The sequence below is a fragment of the Bos grunniens genome, chromosome 13, assembly GCF_055505025.1.
Source record: "Bos grunniens cultivar Pamir isolate PY7600 chromosome 13, Bosgru_T2T1.0, whole genome shotgun sequence".
NCBI lineage: Eukaryota > Metazoa > Chordata > Mammalia > Artiodactyla > Bovidae > Bos > Bos grunniens.
In genome coordinates this window covers 72,138,799-72,163,938 of record NC_141177.1, presented here as the reverse complement: position 1 = coordinate 72,163,938, position 25,140 = coordinate 72,138,799, and the positions used below count along the sequence as shown (strand labels likewise).

At 41.5% G+C, this 25,140-nt stretch overlaps 1 protein-coding gene across 3 annotated transcripts in view; it reads right to left on the bottom strand.

Annotated features, from left to right (window-relative positions):
• Positions 1 to 25,140, bottom strand: part of CAMK1D (calcium/calmodulin dependent protein kinase ID) — a 392,490-nt gene that overhangs the window by 139,858 nt on the left and 227,492 nt on the right. For all 3 annotated transcript variants that reach the window (XM_086334937.1, XM_086334939.1, XM_086334940.1), the window contains one exon: positions 9,003 to 9,077. In XM_086334937.1, the coding sequence (XP_086191063.1) occupies positions 9,003 to 9,077 (75 nt within the window). The remainder of the gene's footprint in view (positions 1 to 9,002; positions 9,078 to 25,140) is intronic.

Below are 25,140 nucleotides of genomic sequence, written 5' to 3'. Positions count from 1 at the left end.
GAAGAAGCATTAAGCAGTCTGGGTGGGATATGAGGGTTTAGTCTGATGGCCCAAGAGAAAAGAGAGGGTCCAGATGCCTCAGAAGAGGAGAAAGACCATTTAAAAACCTGGGAAGACATGAGAGAAACTCTGAGGCTAGGACATCCACATCCTACTTGCAGAGCATGAGAAAATTGGTTTGCTTGGAGTAGAGAGTCTGGTTCTTTTAATAAGTCATCAAATGGAATTGTAATTCAGGGGCATCTTATACTAGAATGTCTAATCTGATATATGCAATTTATTACAGAAATTTATTATATTAATTTATATGCATACTTTTTATAAGCCTCAAATGTTTATCTACTAGAGAATTAGAAGCAATGAAGTCTACAGAGATATCTCTATTTTTTATTTTATAAGGTCCAATTGCTGACTCTACACCATCACATGTATCCTAAAATCAAATAAATATGTGTACAATGTGTAAGTTAGTAAGTGGGTAATTTCTGAAATTGATGTTTTATATTCTATGGATGCCTCTACTTTTTATATATGTTTATGGATTCTCAAATTTGAATCCATATCAGTGACCAGATGCAATCTATCAAAATGTTTACAATTATTCTAAAATGTATATGGTAGTGGTAGTTTAGTCGCTAGGATTTTTAAATTGTGCATACTTTAAAGAACTCACTAGATTTCAGGGAAGTAGTTCAACTTTGTTCAAACTGGATAAAATGGGGTAAGATGGTGTTTGTGCTGTGCGTAACTGCTCAGTTGTGTCTGACTTTAGTGACCCCGTGGACGGTAGCCCACTAGGTTCCTCTGTCCATGGGGATTCTCCAGGCAAGAACGCTGGAGTGGGTTGCCATGCCCTCCCCCAGGAATCGAACCCAAGTCTCCCACACTGCAGGCCGGATTCTTTACCATCTGAGCCACCAGGGAAGCCCAAGAACACTGGAGTGGGTAGCCTAGCAATTGAACCGGGGTCTCCTGCATTGCAGGCAGATTCTTTACTAGCTGAGCTACCGGGGAAGCCCAAGATGTTGTTTAGAATAAAATTACAATGTATCAAACATGATTGCATTAAAACATGATTATAAAGTCAAACTGTTATAAGAGACAATGAAGGACATTATATGTTGATAAAAGGATCCATTCAACAAGAATGTCAGAGGTCCAAAATACATGGAGCAAACATCAGAAGAACTGAAGAGAAAAGCAGCTCTATAAGACTAGAAGGACACTTCAATATACTGCTGCTGCTGCTGCTAAGCGGCTTCAGTCGTATCCAACTCTGTGCGATCCCATAGATGGCAGCCCACCAGGCTCTCCATCCCTGGGATTCTCCAGGCAAGAACACTGGAGTGGGTTGCCATTTCCTTCTCCAATGCATGAAAGTAAAAAGTGAAAGTGAAGTCCCTCAGTCGTGTCTGACTCCTAGCGACCTCATGGACTGCAGCCTACCAGGCCCCTCCGTCCATGGGATTTTCCAGGCAAGAGTACTCTCCATAATAAATGGAACAGTCAAACAGCATATCAATAAGGAAAAAGAGGCTTTGAACATCACTACAACCCACCTGAACCCAAGAGACATACACAGACTATACCACCCAGCAACAGTACATGCACATTTTTGTCAACAGTCTTATGGACTCTGTGGGAGAGGGAGAGGGTGGGAAGATTTGGGAGAATGACATTGAAACATGTAAAATATCATATAAGAAACGAGTTGCCAGTCCAGGTTCGATGCACGATACTGGATGCTTGGGGCTAGTGCACTGGGACGACACAGAGGGATGGTATGGGGAGGCAGGAGGGAGGAGGGTTCGGGATGGGGAACACATATATACCTGTGGCGGATTCATTTTGATATTTGGCAAAACTAATACAATTATGTAAAGTTTAAAAATAAAATAAAATTTAAAAAAAAAAGTTCAGATGGAACATTCTCCAGGATACATTAAGAAACAAAACACAAAAAATTAAATTTTAAAAGAATGAAGTCATACAAAGTTTCTTTTATGATCACAAGGGAAGGAAACTAGAAATCAACAGCAGAAGGAAAGCTGGACATAATTCATAAATATGTAGAAATTAAACAACACACCAAGTCAAAGAAGAAATCACAAGGGAAAGGAGAAACTATCTTGAGACAAGTGAAAATGGAAACACAATATACCAAAAATAGGATTCAGCAAAAGCACAGCTAAGAGGAAAATTTATAGCTGTAAATGCTTACTTAAAAAAAAAAAATCTTAAAAGATCTAAAAAATGTGATTGTATTTTGGCAATTTCACAGTTGAACCTAGTGAAACTGGTCCATGATTATACTGGATCTCGGCGTTTTTCTTTTCTTTTCCTTCTTAACTCTCTAAACTCTTTAACTCTCAGTAGGTTTTTCAGTGGCAGGAAAGACAATAAAGCCATATTAAGTAATAAGCCTAGAAGATGACAGAGTAGCAGCAGCTGCAGTATTGGGTTTGTCTCTGCCAACGTCTCCAGCCATATCTCCCACCAAGAGGACATACCATCCCCAATCCCAGCCAGACTGAAACCCCACAGGACTAAAACCACATACAGCTTGAGCCCCAAAGACATGTCCCTACAGACTGAGCACATTACAGAAGGCCCCTTTCACAGACCGAACCTTCCACGGATTGAACATACGACAGACTGCATCCCCCATAAACTGAAACCCTTAAAGAACAGACTGCCACAGACTGGACCCCCTTCATTCTAAACCCTTCAAAGACTGGACCCCCCACACACTGGACCCCTCACAGACTAAACCTCTCACAAACTGAACACATCAAAGACTGAATCCCCCATAGGCCACACCCCTTGAAGAACAGACCCCCCTGTTGATTAGACTCCTGATATTCTAAACCCCTCACAGATTGGACTCCCACAGACAGGACCCCTCACAGACTAAACATCTCACAAACTGGACCCCCCACAGACTGAGCCCCTCACATCCTACCCAGGCTCCTTAAAGCCTCTCTGTGTACCAGCCTTTCGGCCTTGCATGTTATGATGGCTCCTCTGCAAAGAGAGCCTTAGATTCCCCCAACCACACCTCACGTGGGTCCCCCAGTCCCCTGCCCACCCACCCAATACTGAACAGAAGTCACAGGTCCTCTGGGCTCTCAATTAGTGCCTGTTGTGAACAGAGATAAGACTTTGGTAATCTATATGTAAATATACTAAGGTGTCATAGTCAGAAGCACTTTTGTCTTCATGATTATGCTTGGCTACTTACAAAAGACTTTCTATTGGGAGTCATAATTTGTGTTCTAATTAAAACTGTTTCTGGGAACACACGGTATGAATTATGAATACAATACCCACATGAAGCTAACACTGACAACCCACAAACAAGGAACTATTCAAACAGCTTCGTACACCAGCTAATGAAGTAGATAAATCATATTTTCTCTTGGAAGCTGCATATATTTTTGTGTCTTGGACTGCTCAGGAATCAAATTAACATTCTTTAAAGAATATGTGTTTAATCACTAGTTTTCAGGCTCAGCGGTTAACTAGCTGTACATATCTTAATGCTATCATGGAATAAAAGGAACATTATAAATATCTTTATCTTATGTGGTATATGCCAATGCAGAAAGTCACAATATTGATAAAACACATTCATTCATTTCTTCATTAATTGAAAAAATTATTTAAGAAAGAGACATGATCATTGCTATGAATGAATTGAGATTGCTTTAGCATTTCCTGTGATATCATCTAGTAAATTTTTCCCCTCACAAACTACTACAAAATAGAGGGCATATTATAGTCAGCTAAGCTTTTATGAAATCCTAAGTAATACATTTTTCCAGGTTAACTGAACTACTCACATTAATATTACCTATGAGATTCTTTCCTACAAAATGTCAACAGTATATTGTATTACAATGATTACATGTATCCACTGGGTCACCCTCTGGCTTGGATGAAGGATCCAGCATTTCTGCTCAGGTTCTTCATGTAAAATTGGGATAAGAGTTGCTCCTTGGGGTAAGAATTAAATGAGTGAATAAATGTTAACCACTTTTCCTTTTATATGTGATCATTAATGGAACAAATATTTGGTAAGTGCCTACCATAGGGGGCAAGCACGTTTCTAAACAGAGAACAAAACGGAGGGACATTTTCTGACGGTGGTATAGAGAAAAATCCAGCTGGGAAGAAGACAGGGAATGAATGAACATGTGGCAGGAGATGGGAGAAGAGATGCTGTTTCACAGGGCAGCTAGGGAACAACTCACTGGAAAAGTGACATTTGGTAGAAATTCTAATATTTCTAGTATTCCCACGGCAGCATGAAGAGACAGAGTTCCAAGCAGAACAAAGGTCCACTGGGCCGCAAGCACGGTGCGTTTGAGGAACAGCAACGTGAATGAAACAATGCAGCTGAATGAGGTAATGAGAGAGGAGTGGGAGAGATGAGGTCAGGGAGGTGACCAGGGGGTCTGGACACGGGAGGTCCTGGAGACCGCTTCAAGGACTCGGTCTCAGGACCTTCCCTGGCAAGGCAGTGGTCGAGACTCCCTGCTTCCGCTGCTGGGGCTCTGGGTTCTGAAATGGGAAGGCAGTGGGAGTTCTCCACAGAGTCATGACAAGGTCTGGCTAACACGCTGAGAGAGAACAGTGCAGCCGGGCAAGGCTGCGGGAGGAAAGAGGAGTTTCATTCATGGTGGTGATGATGGCGAGAAAGCGGCTGAATCCTCAGGATAGTCTCGAGGGGGTAACCGCAGGGTGTGCCGACGGATGGGATTGTGGGGCATGAGAGAATAAAAGATGAGTCAGGGAGGACTTTGCATTTGGCCTGAGCAATTGGAAGAAAGGAGTTTACCACTTGCTGAGATGAGACCGACAGCAGGAGAAGCAGATTCTGTGGAACGTTCAGGAGTTTATTTCAAATCTCATGAGTGAGTAATACTCATGACACGGCCAAGTGGAGCCACTGAGCAGACAGTTGGATATACAGCCTGGATGTAGGGAAAGGTCTAGACTGAGGATATAAATTCAGGAGTTACCCACATATAGACATTTAAGCCTAACTGAAAATATGATATAATTCAACTCAATACGAGGTATAATCTCATTCTTTAAAAAGTATTCTGATTTGTCCTTTGAATTTTATCAGCCTGAAGTGTATTTTGCATCCTAAGTTGTTACAGATGTGGAAGGGGAGGAGTTGAGGGTGGTCTTTTATCATCTCCAGGTATGTGGGCTAATATTCCACAAAGTCAGGCCAGAAATAAAGTTGAAACAAACTGACTTTTCTTCTATAATTTACCCCAGTGTCATTTTGACCTCACACCATCTAAAAGAAGAATGTTCCAAAAAGAACTATTCATTATGCTGTACACCTAAAATGAATACGAAGTTATAAGCCAATTATCTCTCAATAATCACAAAAAGAACTAAAACAGAGAAGCAAGTTCCAGAAAATAGCATTCTGAAAAAAAAGATATTTGTCCCAAAACCCAAATAAAATTTAAATATAGACCTCTATAAACAATCTAGTCTCTTTTGCTGCAACAGCAATGGAACAAGTATGCTACATACTCAGAGTTGAAACAGCAATTAGCTAAGTAATAAAATTAGGGGGCTGAGCATCCTCTATAATATCTGAGTGTCAGTGACCACGATGATGTTTCCCAGGAAGCCAGAAATCTCCCAGTAACAAATATTGTGAAATATAGTTCCCCTCAAATGCTGTGTTCTAGATCAGCCTCGAGTACTTAGAAAATAAGGACTTTCTAAACTCTTCAAAAACAAACAAACAAACAAACCCAAACCTCCTTCCGCTGATCTAAGCAGAAAAGACACGGGGGTCTTGGGGACAAAAACTATTGAGGCTTATCAATAAAAACTAAAACACAACAACAAAAACAATAAAGCCCACAAAATCCTCAGCCTGACCAAAGATTTTCCCAGGACTGTATTCTGATAGATCAAAGCTTTTCTGTCATTGCTTTTTCCCTTCTTGCCTTCCTTCCTCTCTCCCTCGTTTCTTTTTTTTTTTTTTTTTTTTGTCACTGCTTTAAAGAAACATCACTGGTTTAGATAAAAAATGGAGAAGAGGAAGGAATAAGAAAGGTCAATCTCAATTTTTAAAATATCTGACATAAAATACTTTAAAGGAATATAATTACAACATTAAAATACACTTAATATTTAGGACTAAACTATCAACATTTTACCAAATGCAATTCCTTTGGGGACCAACCAGAATTAATGTGAATTGCAGATGACATGACTGTTTAGATAGAAAATATTAAGGAATCCACAAAACAACTACTACAACCTGTAAGTCAATCTAGCAAAGTTGTAGGTTAATGTACAAAAATCAATTGTATTTTTATACAATTATACATACTACACATATAATAGCAGTGAGTCAATGGAAAAATGAAATAAACAAGAGGACTGAAAAGGGAAAATATTTCAGAATAAATTCAACAAAGACAGGAAGATTTATACACTGACAATAACAAAGTAGTAAAAGCAATATTTCAAAGTTTGTCCCATTCTGGACGCTTTCATGCTCTCCTGCCAGCCCACCCTTATATACGCGCTTCTGCTCCTAAGTATATAACCAAGCTGCTTAGAAAGGCAGAATTCAAATGTACTTGAACTTTATCTCATAAAATTAAAGACCATCTGCAGAGACAGACTGATAAAATGATATAATTCCATAAAGAAATTAGTCTGCATTGAGGACCTATTATTTATAAGATTATTTCTCACACATTTTTTCTCTCTCAGTACTCACTGTAGCCCTCTATGTAAATATATTATTATTATGTAAAATTTTTTCCAGTAAGGAAACGGAGACTGAGAAAGGCCCAGTTATTTGCCAAAATACACCCAGCTATTAAGAGGCAGAGCTGAGACACATATATTTGGGGTGCTTTCCACTTATTTAGTGACATTACCATAAACAGAGAATTTAAAGCAAGTGAATACATGTAGTTTTGGATTCAACTATCAATACTTTGGGTTTTTTTTTTGTATCACCAATAAAGAAGCACACATTTAAATATAATACTGACATTTTGTGGGGCTTTTTCTTGTCACCAAAATGTCCTATTTTTCCCACAGGGCAGTCAGTTTTTGGTGGAAAGGTGATTCACCTGCTTCTTTAAGAGCTGGTTCTGTATAAAACAGAGTCCCACGAGCTTCTAGGAAGTACCTGAGACTTGGGGAGAACTAGAAATGTGCTGCTGCCTTTGCTGCTGCTGCTGCTGCTGCTGCTGCTGCTAAGTCGCTTCAGTCGTTTCCGACTCTGTGCGACCCCATAGATGGCAGCCCACCAGGCTCCTCCATCCCTGGGATTCTCCAGGCAAGGACACTGGAGTGGGTTGCCATTTCCTTCTCCAATGCATGAAAGTGAAAGTGAAGTCGCTCAGTTGTGTCCAACTCTTAGCGACCCCATGGACTGCAGCCCACCAGGCTCCTCTGTCCATGGGATTTTCCAGGCAAGAGTACTGGAGTGGGGTGCCATTGCCTTCTCTGAGAAATGTGCTAAGTTTGCTAAATTATAAAACAAACAGAATAGCACAGAACTAGGAGAGCCCACACTTAGGATACTGAAAATTTAACATGGAGCCAGCAGTCATTGCCTATTGTATGGCAGACAACACCACAAGAACCTGTAAAACTGCTTATCACCATCTCGGACTGTCTTTCGTCAGAGAAAAAACACCCACATGCTTCCAACCTAGACATTTTTAGAAGTATCTATACAAAAATCTCATAATCTACTAAAAATACTTCAAAATAATGAAATATTAAACAAATGCATTGATGAACAGCTGTTTGCATGTTAATATGATTCCAAGTTAATACACTGTTTAAACATTCATCAGGAAAAGGAAAATCGATTTAAAAAATAAACCGTAATGCCTGACCCTCAAATCTTCTACCTTTGGAAATCCAAAGTCTGAAAATCATTAATAAATAACAAAATAAATAACAAAATAACAAATATTTTGACCTTCAACAAAAATCCCCTTCGGTTATTAAGCTCAATCGTACAGTGTTTCAGAATTTACTCAAGTCGTGGTGAAAATGTAGCACTCTGATCCAGTTTCCATCACTTAATACTAACAAATTTAATCCTAGGATACTCCTACTAATTATATCACTTAGAAGAAAGCATTTGTGTAAGTGGGGAGGCTAATTTCATCTCACATTTAAAAAAAACAAATGTTCAAGTGAAGTCTCTACCTAGATTTTCAGCTTTCTTATTTCTTCCACCTTCTGGTAAGCTCCAGAGTTACTGGAATGCAGAAATATTCTAAAGGGGGACTATGTTAATGGCATAGTCTGACTCCAATTATATGTCTCTTGTGTCTGGCATGAATCTCATGCACTTTCATCTGCCAGCAGCAGAAGAGGAGAAGGGGAGGGACAGAACACAGAGCTGCCATCTGCTGCTACCCCCCAGCTCCTGAGAAATGAAGACAAGCCGGGGAGTTTCTCCTGGAGACAGAAGCCGTGTGTATATCCCAGCGGGACCACGAAGTGCTTCCAGGAAGCAACATTTGGACCTCGCACATTAAAAAGCAAAAGAATTTCCCTGGAGATCCAGTGATTAAGAAGCTGGGCTTCCACTGCAGGGGGCATGGATTCAATCCCTGGTTGGAGAACTAAGATCTTACAAGTCACGTGGGAATAATAAACAAATAAAAATAATTTTTTTTTAATCCACAGTTAAAAAAAACTTACAAGAGACATCCTAAATAGAGTGACCCTGCAAAAGTAGCACTGGATTCCATTATGAGAACTGTAGATTTTCACATCCAGCAGCTGCAGACAACAGCAAGTGAGGTCTCAAGGTCACTGTCCTTAGACAGACACATTCTTAACCCAGTGTCCCGCAGTTCCCACCACCCGCTGGGGTCTTACTACTGACCCATTCCATTAATTCGTTTCACAACCTGGCCCTTTAGGCATCTGAGTTTGCAACCCCTGGTCTGCAAACAATTAAACACAGTACTTACAGCTGCATGACCAAGTACAAGTGATTTGGGCTTTCATAGATGTCTTCCAGGGCCACGATGTTCTCATGCTTAATCCTGAAAGGAAAAAAAAGTGCGCATATGGAATAAGTACATGAGACATGTAAGTACAGAGACATGCTACCTTAAAACAAAAAACAAAAAAACACACATGTCGTAATAGCAAAAAGTTCTAAGACAGAATCTAAACACTACAAGGTGATGTTTTAAGATGCCTCTTCATCTTTTCCCCAGACTTTTTTCCCGACTCATCTTCCACGCTCTCTGCTCTTCTCTCTGGAGGCTCTGTATCTGATCACATAGCAATACAGGATAACCATCACTGCTTCCCTGTACACCCTACCCCTCTAGCATTTATTCACAGGAATCCCAGGAATGGGCCAAAATCCTATTATCTGGCAGGGTGCACTTTGGACAGCTGAGCCCCCAAGGAGCATTTACTTGTTTCCTCTTTTGCAGCCTCACAACGGCCATCACAGACTGACCAGAACAGCCCATTGTATGTAAATCCATCCCCACAACAGGCTGGATGTTCCAGGGATCAGCTTCACCTTCAGGTTTCTGACTCCAGGGTAAGTAATGGAAAACTAGACTGACCACCTCATTGGGGTTCTAGTCACCATTATCCTCAAAGGGCCGTTCAGTACCCCAAGCAAAGTAGACCGATGCTTCCCCAAGAATGCCTCCCAAACAGGCAGCACCAGCGTCTCCTGGGAGATAGTGAGAAATGCAAATTCTCCTCAGACAGAATCAGAATCTCTGAGGCTGGAGCCCAGGAACCTGCTTTAACAAGATCCTCAGATGATCAGTCTGCACAAGGGGAGGTGGAGGAATTCTGTATTATGACAGGGCTTCTCAAAGGGCACACTTGAATCTCTGGGGAATCTGGTCCCAGCACACATTCTGATTCAGTGGATTCTGGGCAGGGCCTGAGAGCCTGGCATTTCTAACAAGCTCCCAGGAGATGATGGTGCTGCTGGTCTGCAGACCACACCGGGAGCAGCAAAGTCCTAACAATAAAACTAAAAGAGAAGAAAACAGTCTAATTCTTGCCCTTCGAACTACCGATTAGGAATAGCTTCTGCTCAGAATGTACAACTTGGTGTTTATTTAAAACATTTGAGAGAAGAATCATTTCATTATGAGCTAATTAGCTCTTACCACAAACTTCTTTGAAATGACTGCTGAACCATTTAAAAGCAAGCATTGAACAGGCAGATTCCTGTGAATCCCTGAAAATAGGCATGACAGGCTTCTCATCCTATTTCCCCTCAGTACTTAGCACAGAGCTGCTTGATAGCATGGAGCTGCTTTGCTCCTAAACAACGAGTCATTATTTATTTAGGGAAAATGAATGCAATTTTCCTAAGTGTGAAATGTCTACCCCTCAAAAGAAATTTATAAGATAGAACAAACCAGAACATGATCTTCCTTTTGAGCAGATGAAACAAGAGAACAAAAGAATTAACTAAGAGAGGCTATGCTTTGTTTTGATCACTGCAGCTCTTATCAGTCAATGCAGTTGATGTGTAGGAAGTAAGAACACAGATTATCCCAAATTCACATTTCATCTGATTCCAAGGCAGGGAACCTAATTATTTGTTGGCAGTGGCTTCTGTGGTTCCTAAGCAAAATAATATCAGCAACATATCATATGAACCAAGGAAACCATGAGAGAGTAACCTGGCACCCTGATACCCCAGATGTTTGTGGAATTATTATTATTGGACACGTGAAAAAAAATGCAAAAACAGTACAGAATACATGGATTTTCCCCTTTTCCAATTAAAAAAAAATGCCATTGGAATCCATCACATAGGCACAAATGTCTTCTTTCAGTGAAGTTTACTTGGGAGTTAATTAAGAGCTTAGACTTATGGGAATGTGAAAGGAATGGGGTTTATACGGAGAACTGCCAGATAAAACACAGGACACTCAGTTACATTCAATTCTAGATAAACAATGATTACTTTTAAAATATAAATGTGTCCCAAATACTGCACTGCAGTTTATCTGAAATACAAATGTAAGTGGGTGCTAGATCTGGCCACTCAAGTACATGAATCACAATAAATGAGCCTCCAAACTGGGCTTGGGGGTTGTACCTAGAATCTTAGCTCCCCTCAGAGGTTCGGCCAAGAAGACAATTTGAACCCTGGACTACAGCCATTAATACAGATTCAACTATATACAAAGAGTCAACTATATACAAAGCACCTGCTCAGCCAAAGTAGGAGACTAATAAATTAAAAATGTAAGTCCTTTATTTGGATGCAAGGCATAGAGAAATTAAAATCTATTTAACTTGCTACACCTTACATGAGTTCTTACAGTGGCTCAAATGGTATAGCTACTGACTCTCCCTTTGATGAATCAATCAGTCAATCAGTCATCACTTCCTGACTTTCTGCTCTGTGTCTGGGAGAACATAAGGAAAAAACAAAATAAGGTTTGCCCTCAAAAATCTTATCACCTTAATGGAGAGACCCATGAAGCAATGAGGGAAGAATTAAATGCTATGTACTGCACAACTGTTGTTAAATTCAGAGAAAGCAAGGCCCTGGGTCAGAATTATAGTGAAGGCCTCAAAAAAAAAAAAAAAAAAGATGGAGGCTAAGTTGGGTAGGATAATGTATCAATAAGCATATCATAAATTTCAGGACTTCCCTGGCAGTCCAGTAGCTAAAGACTCCGAGCTCCCAATGCAGGGGACCTGGGTTCCATCCCTAGTCAGGTAACCAGATCCCACATACAGTAATCAGATCCAGCAGAGTCAAATAAATGTTTTTTAAAATTTCCAAGAAATTCTAAAACGGTCTTTTAAATGTCTCTTAAGAAAAGCGGTTTAATTCACTTGTAAATGTTACAATGTGACAAAAGATTGCAGCCTGTACTTTATGCCACCCTCAGATTCCTTAAGGAAAACCAAACTGAAAATTTTAAACATTATTTCATAGCCAAATTATTCCTACAAAATGCCATGTGAATATCCATCCACACATCTCTGCGTGCTCACCATGTACTAACCACACAGCTAGGAATCACAACAGAGGTACCTCAGCCCTCTAGGAGCTCACACAGCTGGGCGTCCAGCTGCAGCCAGGACACTTCACAGGCAATCTTTCTTATATTTACCAGAAATCATCTTCTTTACAATTAGTGCTCTCTCCTGGTGCCAACACAGAACAAGCTTACACATCATATAAGCTCTTCTCATATACCCTGCAAATATTTGTGGGGTATAATTTCCCTACTAAGTTTACTCTTCTTATCATCCGTCAGTTCTCTTCCAACATGAATTCTATTCCTTCCATCGTGTTACTGTCACTTCTGTTTGTTTGTTTGTTTGTTTTGTTTGTTCAGAGCAGGTTATCTGAACCGAAAGTAATGATCGCAGTGCAAGATACGGCATCAAGAATAAGATACTAAATAATAGGGTAGAGCTATTAACTATGCTGAGCTGGATATTATAATTTTGCAGATAAAGCTTAACCTTAGGTACATTTTTTAAGGCAGCTGCATGACTGTTGTCATATAAAGAATATAAGCTCCATGGAGGCAGGGATTTTTGACTCTTTTGTTCATTACTCTCTCCCCAGTGCTGAGAAAAGAGCATGGCAGGTAGTATTAATACTTTCAGTACATGCTTCTTGAATGAATAGAATAATATAAAGTTTAGGGACAATTAAATGACCAGATTATTTTTACCTTAATTTCTACCAAACAAGATCTCCTCTCTTACTCAGGCTTGACTTTTTGAACTTAGCTTCATTAAACTCAGTCTTTTGGGCTCTATGTGATGCTTCAGATGATCAGAAATATTCTGGAGTTTGATTCTCTCTTCTATTATATTTATGACCCCTCTCCACATTGGGCCATCTGCATATTTTGTTGGGACACATGCATTCCCTATGTCTTCATCCAAATTCCTAAATTCTTAAGTGGGAAAGTTACAAGCCAGAACTCCATGGTATTCCACCAGAGACCCCATCAAGAAAACCAAGACATTCATTCATCAGCTGGCTTTGATGGCTGCTGAGTTGCAAAGCCAGCAATTTTAGCCCATTTATTTTACTGTTCTAGCCATAAGTGGACAATTAAAATTCTTTGCTGAAATGGCACTCCTCACTTTGAAAGTGAAGTCACTCAGTCATGTCCGACTCTTTGTGACTCCATGGACTGTTGCCTACGAGGTTCCTCCACCCATGGAATTTTCCAGGTAAGAGTACTGGAGTGGGCTGCCACTTCCTTCTCCAGGGGATCTTCCTGACCCAGGGATCGAACCTGAGTCTCCCGCATTGCAAACAGATGCTTTTACCATCTGAGCCACCTGGGACTTTACATACCACATAATACTATTTGAAAGGGAAATGGGTATTTGGAAAGAATTGTTCTTGGTAAGCCCATCGTGACTCCTAGCAACCACTACAGGTTTTACTAAATGCTTATAATCCATGTGCCTAATTTATTGTTTCAGAACTTTGCTGTGCATTGGAGTCAAACTATCCTGTCTACCTTTTTCATATTTGGAAAATTTGCCAATATCTCTTATGTTGTTATGACCAACCTAGATAGCATATTCAAAAGCAGAGACATTACTTTGCCAACAAAAGTCTGTCTAGTCAAGGCTATGGTTTTTCCAGTGGTCATGTATGGATGTGAGAGTTGGACTGTGAAGAAGGCTGAGCGCCGAAGAATTGATGCTTTTGAATTGTGGTGTTGGAGAAGACTCCTGAGAGTCCCTTGGACTGCAAGGAGATCCAACCAGTCCATTCTGAAGGAGATCAGCCCTGGGATTTCTTTGGAGGGAATGATGCTGAAGCTGAAACTCCAGTACTTTGGCCATCTCATGCAAAGAATTGACTCATTGGAAAAGACTCTGATGCTGGGAGGGATTGGGGGCAGGAGGAGAAGGGGACGACAGAGGATGAGATGGCTAGATGGCATCACTGACTCGATGGACGTGAGTCTGAGTGAACTCCGGGAGTTGGTGATGGACAGGGAGGCCTGGCGTGCTGTGATTCATGGGGTGGCAAAGAGTTGGACACGACTAAGGGACTGAACTGAACTGAACTGAACTTATGTTGTTTTCTCAGATATTTCAACTGGGACACTTGAGATAAATGCAATTTCCTTAGTCCCCTGGGATGTAACACATCTAAATCAAGTGAATTAATTTTATAACTTTCTTTAGGCCCCACTTATATATGTGGACTTCCCTGGTGGCTCAGATGGTAAAGCGTCTGTCTACAATGTGGGGGACCCGGGTTCAATCCCTGGGTTGGGAAGATCCCCTGGAGAAGGAAATGGCAATCCACTCCAGTACTATTGCCTGGAAAATCCCATGGACAGAGGAGCCTGGTAGGCTACAGTCCATGGGGTGGCAAAGAGTTGGACACAACTGAGCGACTTCACTTTACATATGTTTTATATAAACCATGTTTTGAGTGTTAACTATGTGTCAAAACTATACTAAGTATTTTTAAGGATTTCATTTAATATAGTAACCTCAGAAAGTAGCTATCATTCTCCCTATTTTTAAAAGAAGAAAACTAAACTTAAACTAAAAGTAAGACCCCCAAGAGGCTAAGAAAGCATTCCCAAGTCATACAACTAGTAATGGATTTGTCAAGATTCTAACTCCTAAGACCCTGTTCAAGCACTTATCCTGTAACTTCATGTTAACTAACTTATAATGAGAATATCAAAGATATTCTCATAAATTCTGAGTTGTCTGTATAAAATCATAACACCTAAAGTTGAAGTATTAAGTTTCATAACTAACAACATAATATCCACCTCTGGAGGCAGTGAGGCAGAGATCTGTATTACTCTCCTGAAATCTACTGGAAGCTCTCAAGATACTTGGTTATAAACACCCTGACAGACGAAATCCCAGTGGGTCAAAGTGAGCCAGAGGGAGAGCCATTCAGAAGCAGAAGGAACAGTTAGGAGTCCAGAAATTCTAATTAGGAAGAGCCTTCAACCAGCCTACATCTGCTGGTGTCCTCAGAAGAGGGAAGAAAGTGGACAGAGAAAAGAGGTGGGGCACCTCATCAACAACCAAATAGAAAACCAAAGTTCTGTTACCCTTGCATAGCTGAATCCCTAGGTCAGCACTCAATCTCTCTAAAACAGGGCCAAGAGAACCTTCATACATAAGGAATGTTCACCCCCAAACAGCAATCCTTTCTAAAATGTGCATAATTCAAAAGAATAATGTCACTAAAAACAACTCTGTGATGAAAAGAGCCTCACTAAATTTTAATCACTTGCCTACCAGGCCCAAAGTAAGCCCTGGATGGTACATCTACATACAGAAGGCAAATGATTTAAGTAGTAATCTACACTAAAATTGGGCTTCCCTGGCAGCTCAGCTGGTAACGAATCCGCCTGCAATGCAGGAGACCTGGGTTCGATCCCTGGGTTGGGACAATTCCCCGGAGAAGGGAAAGGCTACCCACTCCAATGTTCTGGCCTGGAGAATTCCATGGACTGCATAGTCCATGGGGTTGCAAAGAGTCAGACACGACTGAGCGATTTTCACTTATACACTAAAACCTTCATAAATCTCCACTAATGGGTAGAGTAGGTGAGCTGAGGAGAGTGGGCCCAGGCAGAGAGAAGGAGAGAAAAGCTGAATGGGAAACCAGCATATGGACGCTGCTGCAGACTTCTGCCTGCATGGCGACTGACAGCCATGCAAGAAAACCCCACGGAGAGCCAGGAGAACATTGTAAAGTTAATCCATGCAAAAAATTGTGCCAAATGCACAAGCAGGCCCCATGCCAAGCCCCCAAGCTGCAGAGAACATCAGGACCCAGAGGACAAGCATCCTATTGACTACACACGCTCCTACGAAATGATAGTGAGATCATTTCTCCCTCTGGTCCAGTTCTCCAACGCTTACAGAAGCCACACATTTTCAACTCCACATAAAGTGAGGGAGGTTAGAAAAACACTAAAGAGAAGAGGAAAGCAGGGAAATCCCTTTTTTGTTGTTGTTGTTTTTTTCATCCTTTTTTCACTGATCTTGAGGGGGACAGGGAACCACAGCAGCAATTATGAACACTAAGAAGATTATCAGAAGGAAAGGCAACAAAACATCTTTCCTTCGCGTGGTCTTTAGAAAAGGTCACTTCTCTACTCAAGTGAAAGAGGCCACAGGAGAATAAGAGATGGAAGTAAATGTAATCAGAAGGGGACATGAGACAAGGTGTTTACTGGTGAAGGGGCGGAATGGATCTCAGCACAGGTGCGCAGATGGAAGTTGCATCAACGAGCAGCGACCAGTCTCCCGTCCTCCTCCCTTAAGCACTTCTGGGCTAACAGTCCAGTCCAAGAAAGCTCTTTCTCAGGGGAAACACAGGCCCCTCTCAAGCAAAGACCTAAAGGACTGGGTCTTTCACTGCCCATGACTCTTAACTTCTTTTAAACAGTCCACAAAACTTAAATTTCATTCACAAAAAAGATGCTACAGTTCTCTGGCATCGCAAAATGGCCTCAAAAATATCTGAAGAGCATTCTGACATGTTGGCAAACACTCTTGCTCGTCTAAGCAAACAGTATGTTTTCTTTTTCTTAATAAACAAAATAATTTCCTCTTTTCTTGGGTCATTTACAGTGGCTCAGTCGTAAAGAACTCGCCTGCGATGCAGGAGCCTCAGGAGATGCGGGTCCGATCCCTGGATTGGGCAGATCCCTCGGAGAAGGGAATAGCTACCCACTCCAGTATTCTTGCCTGGAGATCCCCATGGACGAGGAGCCTGGCAGGCTATAGTCCATGGGGTCACAAAGAATCGGACACGACTGAAGTGACTGAGCATACACATAAGCAATACAGGAAACACTGTTGAGAAAATCAGGATGTTGTCAGTCACAAGGGAAAGTGATAGAGCTGAAATATTTGCCAGATGGTATTAAAAAAAATAATACCTTTCCTTTTTAGAACTTAACAGGCACATTCACAGACGTGATCACATTTCATTTTCACAACAACTCCGTAAAGCAGGTATTATTATTCCTATTTTATAGATGATCACTCCCAGTTTATAACCACTTAATCATTCTTCCATCTTCCCTCTGGTCTTGCTCTCTTTCTAACCATTCTCCCTGCTATTTAAAGAGTCATCATTCCACAATATAGAATATGCTGACCAAACCGACTGAAATTCATCAGTGGCTCCCACTAGTTCAGAATAAAGTCCAAATGACTTGACATGACCTACAAGGTGCCATGTTGCTTGGTCTTCACATACCATCTCATCCTCCAGTGCTGCCAGAAATCTACTGGACCCAGGCAGTTCTCAAACACCAGTGCACACCTTCTTCTCTGGCCACACAGGTGTGCTCATCCCTCTCATATCTTCTCACTAATCTATTCACCCTCTCAGACCCATCCTACGGCACCTCCACTGTGAATCCCTTGCTACTCCTTACCTTCCGTAGGACTGATTCCCTCTCCTCTGGACTACCCCAGTTTTTTCATCACCTGTTGTTATACACATGGCATTGCATCCATCTGTTTGTATGAATATCCATGTATATATTAAACGGTTTTACATGCAGAGAATAAAAATCTAGAAGGATACAGTTAAACTGGTGAGTACCTCCAAAAGTGAGCTAAGATGGGAGGATATTTTCACCCTCCAGTTTTTGTTAACTGAGTTTCTTCATCTGAACACAACAGAGAGAAACGATTTGAGTGACTGTTTTCTCAATTCTTTCAAGGACAGCACCATACTAGTTGCATAGGAGAGAAAGTTAATTCATTATACATAATAAATTCTTTAGGGCATGAGGGCTTGATTCTCTTACTGAACTCAAGTACAAAAGTCAATGGATTGTTGTATTGCCAGATTTTTACTAAGAGGTACTTTTTAAAAGGCTCTTGATCAAAATCATCAACAGCTGGTTCACCAAAATCTATCCATAATGCTGGACACAAAGAAACACATATTGATTAGTTTAAATGCTCAAGCAATCAAGACATACTATGCCTCTCAGCTCTGACACATCTAACTGCAAGATTTTGGACAAGTCATGAAATACTTTCTGACTTGATTTCTTCATTTCTTAAGTGAATACTAATTATGTGGTCTCATTATCTACCTCTATATACACACACATATATATACATGTATAGAGGTAAAATTGGAGAAGGCAATGGCACCCCACTCCAGTACTCTTGCCTGGAAAATCCCATGGACGGAGGAGCCTGGAAGGCCGCAGTCCATGGGATCGCTGAGGGTCAGACACGACTGAGCGACTTCACTTTCACTTTTCACTTTCATGCATTGGAGAAGGAAATGGCAACCCACTCCAGTGTTCTTGCCTGGAGAATCCCAGGGACGGGGGAGCCGGTGGGCTGCCGTCTATGGGGTCGCACAGAGTCGGACACGACTGAAGCGACTTAGCAGTAGCAGTAGCAGCAGCATAGAGGTAAAATTATCACACATACACATACTATCTATGATATTAGATAGACATGGAGAGATCCTGTCTACTAGAAATATAGGCCACCCCAGGAAAAACTAGAATTCAAAGTCCAAAAGCTTTGAATCATCTTTCTTTGCAGCCAGCAGATGGGGCTGTAATCAACAGGACAAAAGGAGCAAAAGCCTAGTACCTAAATCAAGAACATCTTAAGAATGCAAGCCACTTTCCTTGTCTTTTTAAGGATTAAGTACCTAGAACTAACACCCAAAAATGATGTCCTTTTCATCACAGGGGACTGGAATGCAAAAGTAGGAAGTAAAGAGATACCTCAAATAACAGGTAAACTTGGCCTTGGAGTACAAAACCAAGCAGGGCAAAGGCTAACAGAGTTTTGCCAAGAGAACACACTCATCATAGCAAATACCCTCTTCCAACAATACAAGAGAAGACTCTACACATGGACATCACCAGATGGTCAATACCAAAATTAGACTGATTACATTTTTTGCAGCCAAAGATGGAGAAGCTCTATACAGTCAGCAAAAACGAGACCGGGAGCTGACTGTGGCTCAGATCATGAACTCCTTATTACCAAATTCAGATTAAATTGAAAAAAGTAAGGAAAACCACTAGACCATTCAGCTGTGATGTAAATCAAATCCCTTAGGATTATACAGTGGAAGTGAGAAATAGATTCAAGGGATTAGATCGGATAGAGTGCCTGATGAACTATGGACAGAGGTTCATGACACTGTATAGGAGGCAATGATTAAGACCATCCCCAAGAAAAAGAAAGGCAAAATGGTTGTCTGAGGGGGCCTTACAAATAGCTGTGAAGAGAAGAGAAGCTAAAGGCAAAGGAGAAAAGCAAAGATATACCCTTTGAGTGTAGAGTTCCGAAGAACAGCCAGAGAGATAAGAAAGCCCTCCTCAGGGATCAAGGCAAAGAAATAGAGGAAAATAATAGAATGCGAAAGACCAGAGATCTCTTCAAGAGAATTAGAGATACCAAGGGAACATTTAATGCAAAGATGGGCACAATAAAGGACAGAAATGGTATGGACCTAACAGAAGCAGAAGATATTAAGAACACGTGGCAAGAATACACAGAAGAACTGTACAAAAAAGATCTTCAGATAATCACAATGGTGTGTTCACTCACCTAGGCCAGACATCCTGGAATGCAAAATCAAGTGAGCCTTAGGAAGCATCATTCTGAACAAAGCTAGTGGAGGAAATGGAATTCCAGTTGAGCTATTTCAAATCCTAAAAGATGATGCTGTTAGAATACTGCACTCAATATGTCAATAAATTTGGAAAACTCAGCAGTGGTCACAGGACTGGTAAAGGTCAGTTTTCATTCCAATCCCAAAGAAAGGCAATGCCAAAGAATGTTCAAACTACTGCGCAATTGCACTCATCTCACAAGCTAGTAAAGTGATGCTCAAAATTTTCCAAGCCAGGCTTCAGCAATATGTGAACTTCCAGATGTTTAAGCTGGATTTAGAAAAGGCAGAGGAACCAGAGATCAAATTGCCAACATCCACTGGATCATAGAAAAAAATAAGAGAATTCTAGAAAAACATCTACTTCTGCTTTATTGACTATGCCAAAGCCTTTGACTGCATGGATCACAACAAACTGTGGAAAATTCTTCAAGAGATGGGAATACCAGACCACCTTACCTGCCTGCTGAGAAATCTGTATGCAGGTCAAGAAGCAACAGTTAGAATCAGGCATGGAACAATACACTGGTTCCAAATCGGGAAAGGAGTACGTCAAGGCTGTATATTGTCACTCTGCTTATTTAACTTATATGCAGAGTACATCATGCAAAATGCCAGGCTGGGTGTAGCACACACTGAAATCAAGATTGCCAGGAGAAATATCAATAACCTCAGATACCACCCTTGATAACCACAGATGATACCAACTTTATGGCAGAAAGTGAAGAGGAACTAAAGAGCCTCTTGATGAAAGTGAAAGAGGAGAGTGAAAAAGCAGGCTTAAAACTCAACATTCAAAAAACTAAGATCATGGCATCTGGTCCCATCACTTCATGGCAAATAGATGGGGAAACAATGGAAACAGTGACAGACTTTACTTTTGGGGGCTCCAAAATCACTGCAGATGGTGATTGCAGCCATGAAATTTAAAGATGCTTGCTCCTTGGAAGAAAAGCTACGACCAACCTGCTGCTGCCGCTAAGTCGCTTCAGTCGTGTCCGACTCTGTGCGACCCCATAGACGGCAGCCCACCAGGCTTCCCCGTCCCTGGGATTCTCCAGGCAAGAACACTGGAGTGGATTGCCATTTCCTTCTCCAATGCATGAAAGTGAAACGTGAAAGTGAAGTCGCTCAGTTGTGTCCGACTCTTAGCAACCTCATGGACTGCAACCTACCAGGCTCCTCCGTCCATGGGATTTTCCAGGCAAGAGTACTGGAGTGGGTTGCCAATTGCCTTCTCCAACGTAGACAGCATATTAAAAAGCATTTTCATTACTTTGCCAACAAAGGTCTGTCTAGTCCAAGCTATGGTTTTTCCAGTAGTCATGTATGGATGTGAGAACTGGACTATAAGGAAAGCTGAGTGCCAAAGAATTGATGCTTTTGAACTGTGGTGTTGGAGAAGACTCTTGAGAGTCCCTTGAACTGCAAGGAGATCAAACCAGTCCATCCTAAAGGAAATCAGTCCTGAACGTGCATTGGAAGGACTGATGCTGAAGCTGAAACTCCAACACTTTGGCCACTTAAGGCGAAGAACTGACTCATTTGAAAAGACCCTGATGCTAAAAAAGATTGGAGGAGAAGGGGACAACAGAGGACGAGATGGTTGGATGGCATCACTGACTCGATGGGCATAAGTTTGAGCAAGCTCCAGGAGTTGGTGACGGATAGGGAAGCCTGGCATGCTGCAGTCCATGGGGTGCAAAGAGTCGGACACCACTGAGCAACTTGACTGAACTTAAGTATCACATGTGATATTCTCTCATTTTGAAATGAGTTTTGCTTTGAATCCTTAAAAACAAACACCAATTAGAATCTTGCACACTGCTGATCATAGTTTTAAAAAAGCATCTTGCACATCCTTAGTACAAGACAGGGTACACAGAGTGGAGCCTCACATCAGGAGGCGGGTCTAGAAACTATCATGGTACCATGAGAGGGCCACCAGCTAGCCTGGCTCTGTCTCAAGGGGGCCATATGTCGATTCCATTATTTTCCAGAGTCTTAGTTTCCTTCTCTGGAAATTAACTAGGCAAACAGGAGACTCCCTTAGGTCCTTTCCAACTCTAACAATCAATGAATCTAAAATAATGAGCAAAGTATACTGAAGTATGTCTGATCCCACAAAGCTTGATTCTAAGCCAATATGCAGTGTTCTCCAGGATTGTACTTGCTACACAGAAACCTGGATTACAAGTCACGCTTCAACAGGCTCTTTTGCGTGGGTAAATTTGTCAGTTAGACATGGAATAGAATTTCTTGAGATAAGAATCCATTTACAAGGAAAAGACTTTCTTTTCACTCTCCCACAGTCAGCCTCTACAAGGCCCTGAACCAACAGAGAAAGGACCGAGTGGTTTGTTCATGTCTGGAATAACTCCAGAAGTTCCAACCAAGGCTTGGTTGTCTTTAATCCAAAGGAGAAATGAGTTAGTTTCAAATCAGTGTGAAAAACCCAGTGCTTGGCACATACCAACACTCTGTGAATATTGCACAAGAATGGATAAATCAACGAGTGACTAATCCCAGCCTTCCTAAAGTCTTGCAGACCAAAGACACTCAAAACCTGGGCACCTGAATCAAAAAAGGATAAAGATTTGACTCTTTCTTTCCTACTCCTATCACCACCCATAATAAATTACAGATGGGTCTCAAAATCAGAATTATCTGATTTTTTGATAATTTTTAGAATTATCTGAGGAGTTTTAAAATATATGATAGACTTCCCTGGGGGTCCAGTGGTTAAGACTCCATGCTTCCACTGCAAGGGGGCACAAATCTGATCTCTGCTCAGACAACAAAGATTCCGAAAATTGCTCCTTTAAAAATAAATAAACAAAATTAAAATAAAATATATGCTATCTGGATCTACCCCCCTGGAGATTACGATTTAATTGTCTTGGAAAGTGGCCTAGGCTTCTGAATTAGGAAGAAAAAAAAAACAATCCAAGTGATTCAAATGCAAAGTCTGAGTTCCTCTGATAAGTTACTGAGTTAATAAAAACCTTGGATGGTGAGAAAGGATTTACTTTTAAATACTTGGTTGAATACATTTATTTCATCTGATCTGATTTAAAGATAAGATGCAGGGTGTCCTGAGGATAAAGGTTCAAGGCTACTGGGCCTACGTATCAGTCCTCTGGGAAAAATAATATGAAAATTTAACAAATTTCAACTGGTTAACTATAACATTTCTAATATTTCAAGGCCTTACTAAGGCCTTGGAACACTAACACATTTAAGGGAATGTTGTGATTTCCTTCGCTGGATCTTTGGCTACCTTTCTGTCAAAGGGTAATAAGGGTAATACACATTTCTCTGGATGTTTTAACATGAGAATAGACACCTTGGAGTCTTGCAGAACATAAGGCCCTTACTTGCCTGGAAACAGAGATAAAGTCTTATAACTTTCATTTACCAGCTCCACTGATATGACAATCCAGCCTCCAAAGACACCTTACGAAGGGACTCTCAGAAAGCTTGTTCCAGGGTCACTGCAGGCCATTCCAATGCGAATTGAGAAGCCACGCCTATGTGCGATCCTGCGATGACCTGTAACCAGACGCTGACAGCCTGGGCTGCATCCCACGGCTTCCTAACACACACACACCATGCCCCAGACCAAAGACATGGGGTTTGCGTTCAAGGAGCACCTCTAAGAGGCTTGTAGCTCTGAACAACTTGCATCCCTGTGAGTATAAAGGAAAAGGGGCCAAGACAATGCGTTGGAATCTTGAGAAAAGGCATCATGTCCTGTTTCTTTCCTATCATGAGAGCCCTGTGCTTTCTCTGTGCCAATACCCATGGTGAGGTCCTGTATTTCACAACTTGAATCCAGGCTCTGCCAAGCCCGCAGGTGCTCAGAGTGGCTCAGGGGCACGGCCCTGGCACAGCACAGCCTGCAGGTGAACACGGAGCCCCGGGAGCGTGGGTAAGGAATGCAGAGGCACACGGCTGCCGCCTGTGCTCCCTCCAGACAACGAAGCCTCACGGCCAGAGGAGTAGGATGTTGGAGGCTCTGTAAATCTGATGGAATACTGTGCTGTTTATTGCTAAAGCGAGGAGCAAGTTATACAGGAAAAAGATGGGGTGAAAAAGAGTTAAAAGGGAAAACTAGAGATGGAAGTCTGCTCTGAACAACTGTTTCCCACCAGCTCCGTTTCAGACTGAGGAGGATGGAACTAGATGCTCCTCAATGTTCTAGAAAAGTGCCCATGTTCAGACAACTGGCCAGAATTGAGCTTTCTTTAGCTTTTGAACATCAGTGATAAACACTGTCAATGCTCAGGGCTGCTCAGGTCAGTCCCAGGCTTCAGGAAATCAAATGCATTTGATGGAAAAAGTAGTGTTCAGGCACTTTCATGAGGGTGTTTGTGGCTGGCTGTGTGTATATATAGCACACAATCACACACACACACACACACACACATGCTGTGTTCAGTCACTCAGTTGTGTCTGACTCTGTTGTGACCCCATGGACTGTAGCCTGCCAGGCTCCTCTATGAGACTTCCCAGGCAACAATACTGGAGTGGGTTGCCATTTCCTTCTCCAGGGGATCTTCCTGACCCAGGGATCGAACCCATGTCTCTTGTGTCTTCTGAATTGGCAGGCGGATTCTTTACCACTGTGCCACCTGGGAAGCCATATATATATATATCTGTGTGTTTTTTAATTGTATAAATTATGTATAATATATATTTTTCTGTTATATATTGTTTATTTTATTTATTATATATTTATAATATAAATTATATATATATAATTCATACAATTTAAAAAAACACAGAGGTAATCTCTATGACTGTCTAATAAGGGCAACTCTGTTCCTTCTTGATAAAGCAAGAGCGAGTTTCTTCATAACTGCAATTAGAGACATGATTAGAAAAAACAGCATGTTTTGCTTTGTCAATGAATGTTAAAACGATGTGTCTGATACATGCTTCGCCTCTCCAAATCGTAGTTTTATGGTAGATGGGTGTGAAGTGCCGAGGTAGTTTGGACTTTCTAGTTTTACGACGTCCTGCTAATAAAAGATTATGATAACCCAGGGGATGAGCACCAAGGCTACGAGCAAATTCTCAGGAATGATACTATTCACAGATGGTGGCTCATAAACTAATTTCCATTCACCCCGCTTTCTAATCAGAATTTAAAAGGGAATTAGGAACGCAATCGTGCTGTGAGGGATAAGGGAATGGGAGAAGCCCCGTCATACGGATTGACCCTGACAGCTACACAAGGGTAGCCGGGGAGGGGACGGTGGCTGTCCCTGGGCTCCTCCACACACGCAGAGCAGCTGCTGTGCACAGGTGGTGGCCATGGTCTGCAAGCCAGAGATGGGGGAGGGCAGGCCAGGCTGAGGGCACGCACAGCCCGCCAGGTGTGTTTTAGGTGACTGCCTTTTTCAGAGCAAAGGTATGGAGACTTTTTTCTCTCCAAACATCCAAGCATCTTA